Source organism: Babylonia areolata, chromosome 24 (genome assembly GCF_041734735.1).
Source record: "Babylonia areolata isolate BAREFJ2019XMU chromosome 24, ASM4173473v1, whole genome shotgun sequence".
In the NCBI taxonomy this organism is placed as follows: domain Eukaryota; kingdom Metazoa; phylum Mollusca; class Gastropoda; order Neogastropoda; family Buccinidae; genus Babylonia; species Babylonia areolata.
This window is the reverse complement of record NC_134899.1, coordinates 49158960-49176459: the sequence shown is the minus strand read 5'-3', so window position 1 is coordinate 49176459 and position 17500 is coordinate 49158960. Positions and strand designations below refer to the sequence as shown.

At 47.1% G+C, this 17500-nt stretch overlaps 1 protein-coding gene across 3 annotated transcripts in view; it reads left to right on the top strand.

Annotated features, from left to right (window-relative positions):
* The window catches only part of LOC143298851 (protein inturned-like), a 65328-nt gene that overhangs the window by 10206 nt on the left and 37622 nt on the right, over positions 1-17500 (top strand). For all 3 annotated transcript variants that reach the window (XM_076611850.1, XM_076611849.1, XM_076611851.1), the window contains exon 2: positions 10428-11705. In XM_076611850.1, the coding sequence (XP_076467965.1) occupies positions 11626-11705 (80 nt within the window). In that variant the 5' untranslated portion in view covers positions 10428-11625. The remainder of the gene's footprint in view (positions 1-10427; positions 11706-17500) is intronic.

The following is a 17500-nucleotide window of genomic DNA, read 5'->3' as shown; positions in this document are numbered from 1 at the left end:
ATCTATTGGAATTTTCTTTTCCTGCCAGCCAGCCTCGCATTGCATACAGATTGAAATAGGCCAGAATGACAAATATCTTACACATATTCAACGTTCATGATGGTTGTATTATCATAGAAATGGTAGGGTCATTTCTTTTCGTGCTCCCCCTCCTCCTCCCCCTTCTTCTTGTCTGTGTTCTTGTTCATGTTGTTGTTCTTTCTGTTCTTGTTGTTGTTGATGTTGTTGTTCTTCATCTTCTCGATCCCTTCACGTCTTCCTCCTCACCAGCTTATCTCTTCATATTCTCTGTGTGTATATATATAGCTGCTAATGATGTTGTTCTTCTGATGTTCCAATATGATAACTATTGTTCCTGATGTCCGTTTCATTTCTTGAAGAAACATGTCCATCTTAGAGGAGGTGTCGGAGAAAGAACAGATGAAGACAGACAGACAGAGAGAGAGAGAGAGAGAGAGAGAGAGAGAGAGAGAGAGAGAGAGAGATGGCAGGCGCAATCCCCACTTTCATGTTCCAGTGTGTCCGCGTACCTCTGTGTTTGTGACTGCTTATTTGTGCGCTCAGCACTGTTGTGTGTTTGTGAGAATATGTTGTGTTCAGTACTAACAGCAGCAACACAACTATCAGTAGCGATAGTAGCATCTGCTGCAGCAGTAATGCACTAACGATGAGAATCATGTCAAAAAAAAAAAAAAAATGATAGCAGCAGCAAGAACAGTAACTGTCATCATCGTTGTCGTGGTTGATCTGCCTTTTTTATTTTTATTTTATCGTTATCGCTCTTGCAGAGAGAAAAAGAAAAGTGTAATGTCAGCTGTCTGTTAGCTTGAGGCTGAAGCAGTTTCCGCCAGCGTCGATCGATTAGCATTTGTCAGCACTCGTGGCTCATTTTGTCTGACACGGTCACCATGAAATCCACACTCAGCACCCAGGACCACATAAAGTCATCAGGCCAGATTCAGTCATCAAGTGCTGACATGAGCCGAAACAAAACGTCGTGTCATACACTTTTCCTTCCTGTTCGAACAACGAGGTTCAGGTTTAGGCCATTTAATACAACACTTTCTCTGTCCACCTTCACTGTGTTTCAGTGTGACCTGGAGTGATGACGCCGGGTTGTAATTAAAACAGAATTGTCATTAACTAGATAAGATCTTCATAAATACTTATCTGAAAATTGAATGTAGTATTATATGTTTACATTTTCAAAGACGTTCGAGGGGCGTGGAATCTGCCACAAAGATGTGAAAATACACAGAAAATAAATTGATGTGGAGTAGCTATTGTTTGAAAATGAACACACACACACACACACACACACACACACACAATAACACACACTCACTCACTCACACACACACACACACACACACACACAGAGTCAATGTTGTTGACAGTATATCAATGACACAAAAGCTACAAACAGTGGCACGATCGTTGGTGGATGGTTGTTGGACAGGGAAAACGTTTTTGGACTGCCGCAAACAGGTAATCGCATTAAGTCCTGACTTCACTCTCCCTACAGTAATCCCCGAGAACTGCTGCCTTTCAGTCTGTTGATCAGGTAATACCAATACCAACACTAGCTGCAGACAAATGTGCCAAATACGGAAATTCTTTGTGATTGGCTGTGGACGGGTAGTTTTCGTAACAAGAGACATCACAAAAAAATGGGGCAGAGTCAGATCATAGGTGTTTGTTGGGTGTGTTAGTATCAGGCTTGAACTGGACGAAAAAAAAAAACCCCTGTCAATTCGGACGTACGTGCACGACAATGGGACTTGAAAGGTCGTGGTGTCAGGCAGCAAAAAGCTCTCCAGTGTCGCTGGACTCGTGTTGCAAAGCGCGCGCTCACTTCATTGGTCGTGGCCCGTGATTGATAGCTTTGTCACTTTCTCCCTGCAAACAATAGGGCAGCGTGTAACTACCTCTCGGGTGTTTGACGGAGTGAGGCTGTGGACGTCTGGTTGATTTACGAAGAAAACGGTAAGTTACCTCCAGTGATACTGAGCACAGCAAGACTGGGGTCCTGGCCCTGTGGTGGAGTTTTGTTTGTTTGTTTGTTTGCTTTTTGTGTGTGTGTTTTTCTCCATTGGATCAATCTTCAGTTTGTTCTGAGAGCAGACAGCTACAGGACTGTTCACGCTGTTTTCTGAGGGTCTGGTCTTGGTTGTTGCTCGGAGACACGGAGACCATGTGGAAGTACAGCTGACAGCTCATGTCAGCTACCCAAGACCTGATCAGCACATGGACGTATTGTAAGTTCCTTTCATGGTGTCTCTCCTCAACAGGTGTGGAAGGCGCGCATATGGATTTGTTCGTAAACAATGATATTCCTTGTGGGGACTGAAATTGAAACTGCTCAGTATTTCTCTTTTTTTATCATTCTTTTTTTCCTTTAATTTGCTTGCAGGTATTGTGGATGAATACACGATCACAATTTCACAATCGTATATGTGTGTGTGTGTATGCGCGTTCGTTGAGTGTATGCCTGCACACACACACACTCACACGCACACACACACACTAATATCACTTACAGTGAAAAGACGTTAAACTAAAGAACGAACACACACACACACGCGCGCGCGTGTGCGCGCGCGCACGTGTGTGTGTGTGTGTGTGTGTGTGTGCGCGTGCGTGCATGCGTACGTGCGGGCGCTTTTCTTCGCTGCAACGACGGAGCTGTTCCTTGTAGCTATTTCATGGCTGGATGTCCTCTGTTCAGGAGCCCTGAATGCAGCATCACAACTTAACAGGGTTGCAGGTCACCGATGCATGTTGAGTCAACCCTTCGTTAACTGCATGGCAAAAACAGGACAGTGACACATTGTGAACTGTTTCAGTGTATGGTTTGTGCGTATAGGCCAGGAGACGGAAGCCTTCTCTTCAGTACGTTTCCATTTTCTTACCCCGAAGGTTCTGTTGGCGCTGTAGTGGAGTGATGGCCTAGAGGTAACGCGTCCGCTTGGGAAGCGAGAGGATCTGAGCGCGCTGGTTCGAATCACTGCTCAGCCGCCGATATTTTCTCCCCCTCCACTAGACACCTTGAGTCGTGGTCTGGACGCAAGTCAGTCGGATGAGACGATAAACCGACGTCCCGTGTGCAGCATGCATTTAGCGTACGTGAAAGAACCCACGGTAACAAAAGGGTTGTTCCTGGCAAAATTCTGTAGAAAAATCCACTTCGATAGGAAAAACAAATAAAACTGCACCCAGGAAAAAAATACAAAAAAAAAAAAAAGGGGGTGGCGCTGTAGTGTAGCGACGCGCTCTTCCTGAGGAGAGCAGCCCGAATTTCACACAGAGAAATCTGTTGTGACAAAAAGAGAAATACAATACAATACAATGCAATACAGTACAATACAATCTGATGCTGTCCCTGTTGCCGCTACAAAAGTAAGACTTAAGCTGATCCTTCTTCAGTTATTTGTGCAGTTGATGATGTCATTATTAAAAATAATATTTTGTTAAAACAAATGTGTAAAGAGAGCACATATACCTAGGCTGAAAGAAAAGACCTTTAACGAGTCAGAGGATCACGATGGGCTGAAACACATGGCGATCACCGGTTCATCAGTTCATTTGATTTGATGGCCAGAAAATCTTACACAAAAATACAGCAACGGCAAAACTGTTTTCCTGTTGCATGTTTGACAAACGCCTTTAATGAAACCTTTTATGTTTTCCTTTTCCTTCGTCACTTGTCATTTCAGTCGTGTGAGTTTTGTCCTTTGCTGTCTACATCGTGTTGCTGTCTACATCGTGTTGCTGTCTACATCGTGTTGCTGTCAACATCGTGTTGCTGTCTACGTGTTGCTGTCAACATCGTGTTGCTCTCTACGTGTTGGTGTCTACATCGTGTTGCTGCCTACATCGTGTTGCTGTCAACATCGTGTTGCTGTCAACATCGTGTTGCTGTCAACATCGTGTTGCCCCTGTCTGTTCCTCTCCCCTTTGCTGTCTACATCGTGTTGTTGTCAACATCGTGTTGCTGTCAACATCGTGTTGCTGTCTACATCGTGTTGCTGTCAACATCGTGTTGCTGTCAACATAGTGTTGCTGTCAACATCGTGTTGCTGTCAACATCGTGTTGCTGTCAACATGGTGTTGTCAACATCGTGTTGCTGTCAACATCGTGTTGCTGTCAACATCGTGTTGCTGTCAACATCGTGTGGCCCCTGTCCGCTCCTCTCCCCCATGACTGACCACTGCAACAGGACGTCCTGGCCGGGAGGACCCGTGTCTCCCAGAACAAAGACTGGCGTGTTTGCACAAGGCAGTGAGTTGATCAGCGGACACAGCCCTCAAAGCTTGGACGTAAGCATTGCCCCATGAATCAATCATGACCACTGTATCGACCCCGGTCATACCGCAAAGACTATTGATCGCTGTCCCCCTCCCGAGGTGTGGGCCGGCTGTGTTGACTTTCCTACTCGCTTGGGGGTGTGGGGGGAGGGGGGAGGGGGAGGGGGGGGGGGCTTTGTCCGGGTCTGACCGAACGTCCGGTCAACACACAATGTGCAGAGGTGTGTGTATGACTGGTGGTATGTGCGCCTGTGCTGGGAAAGTGCCGCTGCACGGAATCTCACTGATGGGTGGAATTCGGTGAGTTGCTGTTTGGGGTTCTGGTTATGGTGGCAGTTGTTCTGATTTATGTGCTGTCATAGTTTATGGACAACGGAGCAGAGGACTGGGGAACATTTTCAGATGATCTTAGTTACGTTTCCGATGAAAGTTATAGCTCCCCTCCCTGACACACCTCACACACACACACACACACACACACACACACACACATATATATATATATATATATATGTGTGTGTGTGTGTGTGTGTGTGTGTGTAGAAAGAGAGAGAGAGTGTGTGTATGTATATATACATAGAGAGTATATATATATATATATATATATATATAGAGAGAGAGAGAGAGAGAGAGAGAGAGAGAGAATCAGCTTTTTTAACCAATCGGAATGACCGGAGCAAAACTTCACGGTAAACGTCTCCACAAGAACGTTTCCTGTCCCCGACAAGAGGTTCAGTCTATTTCTCTGTGCTACAGAGGGAATTGAATCTTGTTTGGAATCCTCTCACACACCTCTTGGGTATTTGAACAGCATAATTATTATCAGCAGTGCCTCACCTGGCGGTGCACGATCATCCACTTACCCATGCAGGATTTTCATGAAAAACTAATCTCGGTTTGTAGTTTAAAACTTAACATTCTTCTTTCTATTGTATGAGCTATTTTGTTTACACTTCCTCATTTAACTACATTGTTCGGAATGAATGTTTGTGTTTACGCTCCCCGGCCCAGCCCCCCCACCCCCCCCCCCCTGTTTTTCTGTCTGTCCTTATGTACCTATTTCAGACTCCGTCTCTCTCTTTGAATCTTTCTCCATCAAAAACCGGTCAGATAACTCCGAAGTAGAAGAAAGCCGATCTATTTTCGAGAGCACGCAGAAAAGTAGTAATCAGCAGATGAACCTTTCCGTCTTGGAATGATCATCTGCTGGGTTTTCTCTGTCTCTTTCTTTCTCTTTTCTCCTTCCTTCCTTTTTATGCTTCTCCTCCTTTCTCTTCTTTGTTGTTATTTTCTCTTCTTCTGTTCTTTGTTCTTTTCTTGCGGCTGCTGCTGAATCGTCTTTGTTTCTGTTGTTGATCTCTTCTGTCTGTCTGTCTCTTGATCTCTGTGGCTTTGCATGTCTGTCTGTCTGTCTGTCTGTCTGTCTCTATCTTTCTCTGTCTGTGTACAAGTGTGGTCTTTGCCGCTCGCACGCTCCTCGCTTTCTCACAAACAAATACAGCCAGCTTGCTTTGCGCTCATGGGACAAACAGGTGAGCCTCCGAGTGCAGGAGGCAAGGTGCCGTGTCGTGCGGACAGCAGTCGGAGCAGTTCACCTTTCATCCCTCACTGTGGACTTCCACCCCTGTTGTGGCCCTCTACCCGAATGTGTTCCCCGGGGTGTTTCGGTGTATTCAGCCTGTTCTTTTGTCGTCCTGCGCAAACCTTACACTTTGATCCCGCACCTTGAGCTTAGAGATTTGTTTTGCCCCCCACCCCGTCTCTCTTACACCCCACCCAGCAAACCATCTTCCACCCCAGTAATCACCCGTTGGGAGGATGGAGGGGGCGTGTTGAGGGAGGGGGTGGGGGGTGGGGGGTTCGCTTCAGCGGGAGAACGTGGCAGGATGGGTCGGTCAGGAAGAGTGGTGGTGGGAGTGGGGGTGGTCCAGCTACCCGCTACGTTCGCATCATGGCATTCTTCTTTTTCTACTCGCTCTTTATACACAGTACAGAGCATGGCGTATAATTGGCATCGTCTGCCTGTCTGTCTGCCTGTCTGTCTGTCTGTCTGCCTGTCTGTCTGTCTGTCTGCCTGTCTGCCTGCCTGTCTGCCTGCCTGTCTGTCTGCCTGCCTGTCTGTCTGCCTGTCTGTCTGTCTGTCTGTCTGCATTCCACTTCTCCACTCTTTTCTTTCCCCCCGGATCAAGTTCACATGTGGCAAACTGGCCTCCCGGTGTCTGGGATCAGACCACATTTGGAGCAGATCCGTCTCCTGATTCAGGAACTACACCTCACTGCAGTGTGAAGCGTGACCTGTCGGGAACCTCTCAACGCTGCCAGAGGCAGTTAGGTCAGTTACGGAAATAACGAATACGAGTCTGTTCGAGGGTTTTGAATTCAAATGATTTTCTTTTTCACGGGTACGGGTGGTTTCGTCATATTTCGGTCATAGTCGCTCACGATGGATGGGGTGATCAATGGAGAATCTCTCACCCATTCAACAACATAACAGTGTTTAATGTTGTCAGTCATCATGATTATGAACTCGCAATTCCCCAATACTTGAGCGCTTAATCCAAACATAATCAGCACGCGTTCTGAAAACACACTTCCTCATGATGGCAGTGTTGACGAACAGCAGAAGCAACGTTCCTAAACATTGCCTTGTGTTCAGCTTTTCTTTGCCCTTTTTCCTGGGAAGGACAGAGAGAAATGAGAAGAGTGCTGGGCGGGTGGATGTGTGGGTGTGTTTACGTGTGTGTGAGGGGGAAGGGGGGATACACAAGTGTTTGTATGGTAGAGGGAAGGGAGGGAGGGAGTCGTTTGTGGATATGGGTCGTTAGCGAATGACATGACAGTTTTATGTGCATATATGTATATGTCTTCCATTCTGACCTGCAAAACATCGCCCATAATCTTTCACTCCGCGTCTTTACCTTTTCCTTCTTCGGGGTACTTCATCTTGCTTCCCGAGGTCTGTGAATACAACAACCTCGTTGGCAACTGCGCGGAGTAAAACCTATGCTGTTGATCAGCACTAGCACTTGCATTTGTATTTCTTTTCATCACAACAGATTTCTCTGTGTGAAATTCGGGCTGCTCTCCCCAGGGAGAGCGCGTCGCTACACTACAGCGCCACCCTTTTTTTTGTATTTTTTTCCTGGGTGCAGTTTTATTTGTTTTTCCTATCGAAGTGGATTTTTCTACAGAATTTTGTCAGGAACAACCCTTTTGTTACCGTGGGTTCTTTTACGTGCGCTGAGTGCATGCTGCACACGGGACCTCGGTTTATCGTCTCATCCGAATGACTAGAGTCCAGACCACCACTCAAGGTCTAGTGGAGGGGGAGAAAATATCGGCGTCTGAGCCGTGATTCGAACCAGCGCGCTCAGATTCTCTCGTTTTCTAGGCGGACATGTTACCTCTAGGCCATCACTCTACATTGAACCTACCGAAGTATCTGAAACGTGCAGTTGACTTTCACACACACACACACACACACACACACACACGTTAAAAAACCCAAAAAAAAACAATAACGATAGTAACAACAATTCAGACATATTCATTCAAACGTTTGACATAAAGGTACGACTGGCGGCAGAGCAAGTTTCAATTCAACGTGTTTCGATGTTGCACAGTTCCAAGTTTGCAGAGGTCGGGCCACATGAAAGCCGGGAACTCCTAGGTGGTCTCACAGGTAGGCTTGACACTTTGATCATCAACTGGTGAAGGTTTCGTTCACTTGCCATGTCATTCATTACCAGTTTCCATTTTCAGTTAGCCTGCACCTGCTTTTAAAGACAGTCCCCACCCCCTTCACCCTTCTCCACACACACACACACACACACACACACACACACAGGGAGGGAGAGAGAGAGAGAGTCGTGATCACTACCAGAAAGAGGGCCAGAGGCAGCGGGCGGAAGAACATGTGAACCCACCTCTCACAGCCACAAACGCAGGTCTCTCTCACACACCCACAAATTGCCAGGCTGTAAGTACCATGTAGGCCTGTATTTCTTACACATCCGTGTCATCAGACTTTCCTCTTGATCTCAACGGGATATTAGCCATCTTTCCAGAATGTGCTGCCTTTCAGTTTGAAATGATTCACGAATAATAGGTCTGCACCGAATAACTGTGTGGTGTCAGGATTGAGGCGGATCTAATGTCTGCAGGAGGGGAACACTTTGTCCTCCTCTCTCAATCAATGTGTGGATTTCGATCTCAGTTTGTGGACAGTTGAGAATAAATTACATGCTGAAGAATGGCTGGCTTACTGAGTGCGTGCGTGTGTGTGTGTGTGTGTTTCACATCGTGTATCGGTGTGCATTGGTGGACGCGCAGAACGCGTTGCACTGACAGTATATGACGACGAACAATGTGACGTGATGTTCTGTCACGCAATCTAATGTAATGTGAAGTAGCGTGTGTGTGTGTGTGTGTGTGTGTTTGAGCGAACATGCGAACCAGCATTTTATGTTCCAGGTTAGTAGAGAACATGCAGTGTTATACACCTGTCTGTCCGACTGCTGTGAGTCTGTCCCCGTGATTTCCTTACAAGGACCGCAGTATTGACAGTGAGACCATCACTTCAGCCGGGTAAACCTTCGGTCACCCTACGTGGTCACGGTATCCCATAAAAGCGCAGTCACATGACATCTGTAAGGGAGACGTGTGGAAAAAAAAAACAGAAGAAAAGAAAGAAAGAAAGAAAGAAAAATAAAGCAAGCAGGAAAAAGATCTCGACAAGTGACCAACACCAACACTTGCGTTCACAAAGTCTCCATTACCCCGTGCAGGTCGTTGTCACCGAAGCGTACCGCCGAGGTATTAGAGAAGAAACAGAACACTCCGAGGGGCGTACCTGTTTCACGGGCCATCCTTCACAGGTGAGCGGAGAAACCGGATCAGGCCTGACAGCATCAATCAACTTTGAAGGACTGGGCCCGAGCCGGCGTCACCGCAACAGCCCCGGAGGGAGAGAGAGGGGTTGGGGGGGGGGGGGGGGGTCTGGGAGGGAAAGGGTGGAGGTGCAGGTTGGAAAGCACAGGTGAGGGGGAAAGGAGGCAGAGGAAGAGGTAAAGGGTAGGCATGAAAATGCCACATAGGGGAGGGAGGGGAGGGGTGGGGGGTGGGGGTAGACACAGGTAAAGGGGGAGAGGAGAGGGAAAGGTGACAAAATACCATGGGGGGCACCTGCGTCCTTTTCTTGTTTGCCTGTGAGCGGAAACTACTGTGGTAACAACTGCCTGCCTGACTGACCACCCCCCCCCCCTCCTCACCCACCCCACAGTACCCCTTCCCCCGTCCTCCTTTTCCCCTCCGCCCCCACCCCCACCCCCGTCCGCCAAACGACAGGGCGCCATGAGGGATTGTGGGTGTTTGAGGCAGGAAATTGGACTGGCTGGGCCAGTCACTGTGGCCACCACACGGGGGGGCGTGCACGTCACTGGAGGACTGGGTTGATGAGGTCTGGGAATAATGACCCGGGAAGCAGCGCTCTTGTCCCCTGCCAGAGGGACGTTCCTGTCGGGACAGTGACTTTTGGCGGGGTAACCCTCTTGTGCTGGTCGTTACTTTTGTGGACAGTCCGCGGGGGATTTTGTTGTTGAATCCTTCTACCTGTTGACGAAGGCAGTTAGAGGTGTCGCAAAGGATTCAGGTAGTGGTGGTGGTGATGTAATCTGTGACGTCATTGCCGCTCGTTTGAATGTTTCTGTAGCTTTTAAAAGAAGGTGTGTTGGTGGACTGCAGGGAGTTGGGCATGGTGGTTCTTGGTTTGACTGTCATGCTTCTCTGCTCTGTTGATCCGTCTGTGTCTTTCTTCATGTGCCTGTGTTAGTGTGCATACATGCAGGGTGTGGACAACAACATAGAGGAGAAGCAGTGAGAGAGAAAATGTGAATGAGGTGGGAGGTGGGGGGAGGAGGGCAATCAGCAACTGACAGTTGTCGAACGGTCAAAACTTTCTATGCGATTTGAAGCCTCCAGAAGTTTTAGATTCTGTCTGCGTATCTCTCTTTCTCTCCCCATGTCTGTTTTACATGTAGCGTCCTCGTGCCATGTCCGTGCAGGCAAATGACGTTAAAAATGATACCAGTAATGACAAATCCAACAAACATCTGTTACAGGTCCAGTTCCCACCAGTCCCCCGCACCACGTGGGCCAACAACGAAGGGATCACACACACGGGCGATAACTAGGACCTGAAAGCTGAACACACAACACGGGAAGGAGGGGATAGCGGAGGATGCTACTACTGTAGCACTGTGACAGGCGGTGCTCCACGCTGTTTGAAAGCCGTCTGTGTGTGTGCTGCCTGCAGGCTTAGCGAGGGGACTTCCCCAGGCTTGCGGGCTTCACGACACGGATCCGCGTGTTTGCAGACAGCGGCCTGTCCAAGCGTGCTGTCGTCCTGGGGGTATCAGCAGGTCCCCCGACTCCCGACCCCTGGGGAGAGGAAGGGCAGTCTCCAGGCCTCGTGGCTGTGAAGGGCCCGTCACGCCGTGGTCAGACTTCAGTGCTCACGTCGTGTTCGCTGGCCGTGGAATACAAGGGTCACCTCCTCTGCTGGGCATCCAGTGTGTGATCAGTGTGACGTGATCGTTCTGAGCAAATATTGAGCCCGGTTGTGACCGAGTTTTTCTGGGGCAAATACTGAACAACAGTGTTCGACAGCTGTGTCGGAGTCAGTCGTATGTTGTGTTATGTTTGTGACGCAATCTTACTGAGCAAATATCAAATCAGACTGTGGGTGGTTATTGTTGAGATGACTGCCGTGGTCTTTTCCCAGCAAAACCCGAGTCCAGTAACACAAGGGAGACCCACGGTGGTGTGTTCAGGACGGTTACTGGTCTGAAGCCGGTAACAGAATCCTTCACTTTCATAACCGACCAAGTGGCATGCCGTTTCCTCAGCGTCTGTTCTCTCACGGGAACACCGAGTGTTTACTTGAACAGTGTTGTCCCGCCTTGCCGGCCATGTCCGATGCCTGATCCACAGAACTGCTCCAGGGGTCACGCTTTACAGAAAAGGATCGCGTGTGAATGTTCACTGCACTGCTTTGATGACGAGTCGGCAAGAAAATGGATACCTTGGACAACTTGAACCACCCCGTATAAACATGTGTCCACTTGGTGATACTTAATCAACTGTTCTGTGCGTTCGACACAGTCCTGTATTCGGAGTCGTGAAGAGAGGTTGGTGGCAAGGCATTAATGAAAGGCCATTTTGATTTAGTGCATTTAAAATCGAATATATTTAAGGATTTGAAGACGACGGGTCCACAACGAAAACGAAAGTAGTGGAACAGGAAGTAGTTCGATCAGCATGTTCCGGTTGGCGACCCCCATCACCTGCGCTCGTCCAGTCAGCGACTTTGATGACATCAGCACCATTCTGACACACAGGTGAGGTCATTGTCAGTGTCTGCTGTGACGTGTGCTGTTGATTGTGTGACAAAACCAGTTCAGTGAATCGGGTTAAATGAAAAACATTAAAGGAACAAAAGATCAACAACACAGGTTGTAAACTGGTTGGTTGACAAATGCATAAATGCATGCATTAATATCGGATAAGATTGCTTAGAAAAATCATCACTCTTTCTTTGCTTCGAATCAGGTCATTTGGGGATGACATCTGTCGGCAAACATCAGAATTATTCATTTCCTGGGAGTTCTCTGTTGTAATCTATTATGACCTATATTAGTACAAGCTTTGCATGTTCTGCTTCAAATCTGTCTTAGTGCATGCTAATCTGGAGTTGAAACAATCCTCCCGCTCATGCGATGTATGTAATTCATCTCTCAAGAGGTCCGAACAATGCAGACATAAACGTTTTCCACCGGCCTCCTCCCTTCCCCTGTTTCTCTCTGAAAATATTGATATAAAATGGCATGTGTAGAAAAACGTGAAACCTTTCTCTGTCTCTGCCTGTCTCTGTCTCTGTCTCTCTCTGTGTCTTCCTCTCTGTCTGTCTGTCCGTGTGTCTCTCTGTCTCTCTCTGTCTCTGTCTGTTTCTCTCTCTGTCTCTCTCTATCTGTGTCTCTCTCTGTGTTTTTTTTCTCTCTCTCTGCCTCTGTCTCTCTCTCTCAGTCTCTCTCCTTCCCTCTCTGTCTCTCCCCCTCTCTCTCTCTGTATCTCTCCCTCCCTCCCTCTCTCTCTCCCTCTCTCACTCTCTGTCTGTCTCTCTCCCCCCCCCCTCTCTCTCCCTCTCTCTCTTCGCTTCTGTTTCTGTCTTTGTAGAGCTCTGTCTGTCTGTCTCTGCCTGTCTGCGCGCGCCCACTGTGTGTGGGAGTGAGGGGGGGGGGTGTAGGAGCGTGCATACATGTATTTTTGTATAACATGTGTTGGCCTCCACCCTCTCCGCCCTCTATAAGACATTGTATGTGTTTGTTTTTTTGTGTTTTTTTTAAATATTATTATTATTAACTGATACCATTCTCGCCCAATCCATAGATGTTAATTAAGTTTCACTGATGACCACCATTATCTCTATTCCTGTCTAAGCAATCTGTAGATTTTAATTAAGTTCTTAGGACGCGTGTGGTGTGTGCAGATGAGGTATTTATCCCGTGACTATTTTTTGTGGGTGCAGAGAATGAGGCAGGCACACACACACACACACACACACACACACACACACACACACACACACACACACACACACACACAGAGAGAGAGAGAGAGAGAGAATACGATAACGAATGGTCAGACCCCTTTTAGTCCATTCTCAAAGGTGGGGAAGGAATTTGAACATATCAGAAACCTTACGAAATAAAGAAAATTGATGCACTGTACACATGATCATGACATGGTCTCCACGTCCTGTGACTAATTACCTGTCATACACAGACAGAAGCGCATAGATGATCTTGTCTCTCTAATCACAATGTTTGTTTTCATATACACCAGGAAACAGAATCACACAGAGAAATGAGCCATGATACATCTGGACCAGATTTAGCAACTGTAACATTTTCACGAGTGTTTGGGGTGATGTCTTTGAACCTGTTTAATAAATATTTATTGTCCATTTTCTTGGTCGACTCCTTTAATGCAATATTATCTGACGGCAGTGAAGCGTTGGCAGAGAAGCAACGCGTCTGCGTTGGAAGCGAGAGAATCTGAACGTACTGGTTCGAACCACAGCAGCAGTCGCCTGTATTTTCTCCCCCTCCACTAGACCTTGAGTGGTGGTCTGGACGCTAGTCATTCGGGTGAGACGATAAACCGAGGTCCCGTGTGTAGCATGCATTTAGCGCACGTAAAAGAACCCACGGCAACAAAAGGGTTGTCCCTGGCAAAATTCTTAAAAAAAAAAAAATCCACTTCGGTAGGAAAAGAAATAAAATCGCAGGCAAAATAAACAAACAAACAAAAAATGGGTGGCGCTGTCAGTATAGCAACGCGCTCTCCCTGGGGAGAGAAGCCCGAATTTCACACAGAGAAATCTGTTGTGACAAAAAGAGAAATACAATACAATACAATACAATACAATACAATACAATGCATCGAGAGAGAGAGAGAGAAGTTTTATTGAGGGTGAAATGATGTTCTACAAGCTTCTTTTCACCATGCTCAAACAACCACCAAAAAAAGAAGAGATAATATCAGAAAATCATCAAACGAAATAGAAAAAAAGGAAGAACAAGGGAAGCATGAAGGAGGAGGAGGGAAAAAAGAACGAAATAGAAGTAGAAAAGAAGAAAAGGAAAGAAAGAATGAAAGAAAGAAGAAACCATCACCTTGAAGAGATGATAATCCTGATTCCAGACTGGATGCTTCAAGGACGAACGGGTTTGAAAGAAAAAAAAAGATGATTTAAAACTTAAGCGTTTATGAAAATAACATTCCATTCCATACCTTTAACAAATCTTTTTTAATGTTTTGTTTGGTTTTAGGTGTCCTCTCTCTCTCTCTCTCTCTCCCTCCCTCTCTCTCTCTCTGTGTCTGTCTCTCTGCCTCTCTGTCTGTCTGTCTGTCTCTGTCTCTATCTCTCTCTGTGTCTCTTTGTCTCTGTCTGTCTGTCTGTCTGTCTCTGTCTGTCTGTCTGTCTCCCTCTCTGTCTCTCTGTGTCTCTGTCTGTCTGTCTGTCTGTCTCTCTCTCTGTGGCCTCTTCAGCATTTTAAAAGTAGGGTTTTTTGTTAGCTTTTGAAAGAGCATTTCTGTTTCTGTACGGTGTGGTAAGGTGGCAGCTGGACCTGTCCCCAAGCGCTGAGGAGGATTAAGTTGGATTGGGTGGGCGCTGTCTGAAGCAGGCCACTTGGGGGGGTGAGGGAGAGAGAGCGAGAAAAGCCGGCTGTATGAATTATGCTGCTAACAAACTGCCAGCAAGTGCGCGCTTTGTGTGATTTACGAGGGGTGCCGATCGAGTTTTTCTCTCCCCCCTCCCCTCCCCCCCATACACCACAGTTTTGTGAACGAGGTGGCAATTTCCTGATTCTGTTCTCCACACCCTCACTCCTACTCCTCCTCACCTACTTTTTTTTTCCCGCTGTGCTTGACTATTCCTTTTCTTTTCTTTGGTCTGTTTCGTTAAATGCTCGCGTGAGAGAGAGAGAGAGAGAGAGAGAGAGAGAGAGGAGGGGATTCTTATTGACGTTTGACTTCTTTGGTGGTGTTGGTGTGTTGGTGTGTTTGTGTGTGCGCGCCCGTGTGTGTGTGTGTGTGTGTGGGGGGGGGGGGGGGGGGGGGGGGTGGAGGGGGGTAAGGAGGGAGAGAGATTGAAGACTCAAATGGTTTACTGACATAAGTATCTACACATGTTACACGAATCAACACAATATGAACGGGACTAAAGATGATGAAGAAAAAAAAAAAACAAAACAAAAAAAACCCCAAAAAACAAGAGAGGCAAGGCCTTCAAGACTCACTTGTGATACACTTAAAAAAGTGTACCGGGGTGGGGGGTGGGGGGTGGGCGGGGGGGGGGATAGTACATAACAAGATACGAACATAAATCGAAAATCATACACAAATTAGGATACATACAAGTGCATTATTAATGTATAAAAAAAAATGTGCATACTCACACACACACATACACACACACACACGCGCGCGCGCGCGCGCGCGCGTTTCAACAGAAGTTGCATATTACATGTGGATGGGGCTGATGACTAGATCTTTTGGTAGATGGTTGTTGAATAAGGAGAGAGAGAGAGAGAGAGACAGACAGACAGCTGGGGTCAACCTCTTGGAACACCCCAGGTACAGAATGTCTGTTTGATTTGTCATGTCTGTAATGGATAATCATTTTTCTAACAATACTCGATAGACTTATCATAAGCAATGATAATGATCTCCATTGTATGTTTCTGGAAAAAAAACAACTTTTTTCATATTCACTGATGAAGTTAGATACAGGCTGTCGCGTAATATGATGGCATTTTATCATAAACGTTTACAGCGATGTTTACCTCCAATTTAATGGATATCATTCTGCAGTTATTTGCCCTTTAGGCATAAATGTGTCTACGTGCTGTTTGTGTGTGTGTGTATGTGTGTGTTTGTGTGTGTGTGTGTGTGTGTGTGTGTGTGTGTGTGTGTGTGTGTGTGTGTGTGTGTCCTTTGACAAAAAGCTTCGCCAAATCATTTAAAGACGGGGAGCTTGAGGGGAGGAAATGACCGTCATCTGATCAGTCCCACAACTCGGGGAAATGTATTATTTTCACTTTGCTTTCTTTTCGGGGTTTCCCAGTCTTCTTGCCATGTTACAACAATCCTTAGATATTTCGATGGGCCTAAGATTTCAAAGTGACGATCTGGTCATCTGCGAACGTTTTCGTTTGGTTTCCAGAATGCCACATCATGATGACTACTCAGTCTAGAACAACATGATAGATATGCAGAAACAAACATATGTACATATATAGTTTAAAAAGGACTCTGAAAGACAGTGCATTCCGGTGCACCAGGTTATAAATCAATGCCTCCCAGACTGCTCTTTATGTGGAGATTCTTTTTGTTTTTAGCAGCTAGTGCAGCTTGACCACAGCGGTGGTTTCACAAGGTGGCCATCAGTGTGTCACAGTAAACCAGTCCAGCACGGCAAGGGGAAATATCACAGACAGGGGGTTTCACAAGGTGGCCATCAGTGTGTGACAGTAAACCAGTCCAGCACGGCAAGGGGAAATATCACAGACAGGGGGTTTCACAAGGTGGCCATCAGTGTGTGACAGTAAACCAGTCCAGCACGGCAAGGGGAAATATCACAGACAGGGGGTTTCACAAGGTGGCCATCAGTGTGTGACAGTAAACCAGTCCAGCACGGCAAGGGGAAATATCACAGACAGGGGGTTTCACAAGGTGGCCATCAGTGTGTGACAGTAAACCAGTCCAGCACGGCAAGGGGAAATATCACAGACAGGGGGTTTCACAAGGTGGCCATCAGTGTGTGACAGTAAACCAGTCCAGCACGGCAAGGGGAAATATCACAGACAGGGGGTTTCACAAGGTGGCCATCAGTGTGTGACAGTAAACCAGTCCAGCACGGCAAGGGGAAATATCACAGACAGGGGAATGGATCAGAAACGAAGCAATCTGGAGGCCACGTGAAGCCATGTGGGAAAAGGGGAGATAACAAGAGAGCGGTTGAAAAGAGGGGAAATTACTGGGGCGGACTTTCCATTTTGAGTATGAGAGGGATTAGTTTTAGTTGACTGACGCCATTGACTCTTCTGTTGTGTTCTCTGAGTACTGAAGACTGCATTTAACAGTATCGGTCCAGTCAGCAGTGACGTGGAATCACAGGGACAGGGGTGGAGTACCCAGAGGACGACAGAGGACAGGGAGACGGCAGCAGTCTGAAGCCACACAGAACTAGCTGACAATGGAGCACCATCACCTCAGTCCACACACACACACACACGGAGTGAGGATGAAACAGGCGGCACGACAGACAAACGCTTGGCCAACCACAGCTCCCGATATCCTCACGCCATCCGAGCAAGGGAAGTGACGTCAGTTTAACTCGCATCTGTCACAACCGCTTCTCCACCCAGGCGCCTTCAGAGGGTGGTTGAGAGGCGAGTTGTGAGTGAGAGTTGTTTGCCCAGCACAGCATGGAAAGCATATTTCCGCCATTGTTAAGCCTGTCTGTACTATCAGGGAATTCAATCAGCGTTTTAGCACAGACTCGACAAAAGAAAGCCTGGAGTGTGTGAATTACTAGCCCAGCAAATATTTAGCGGTCCTAGCTGGT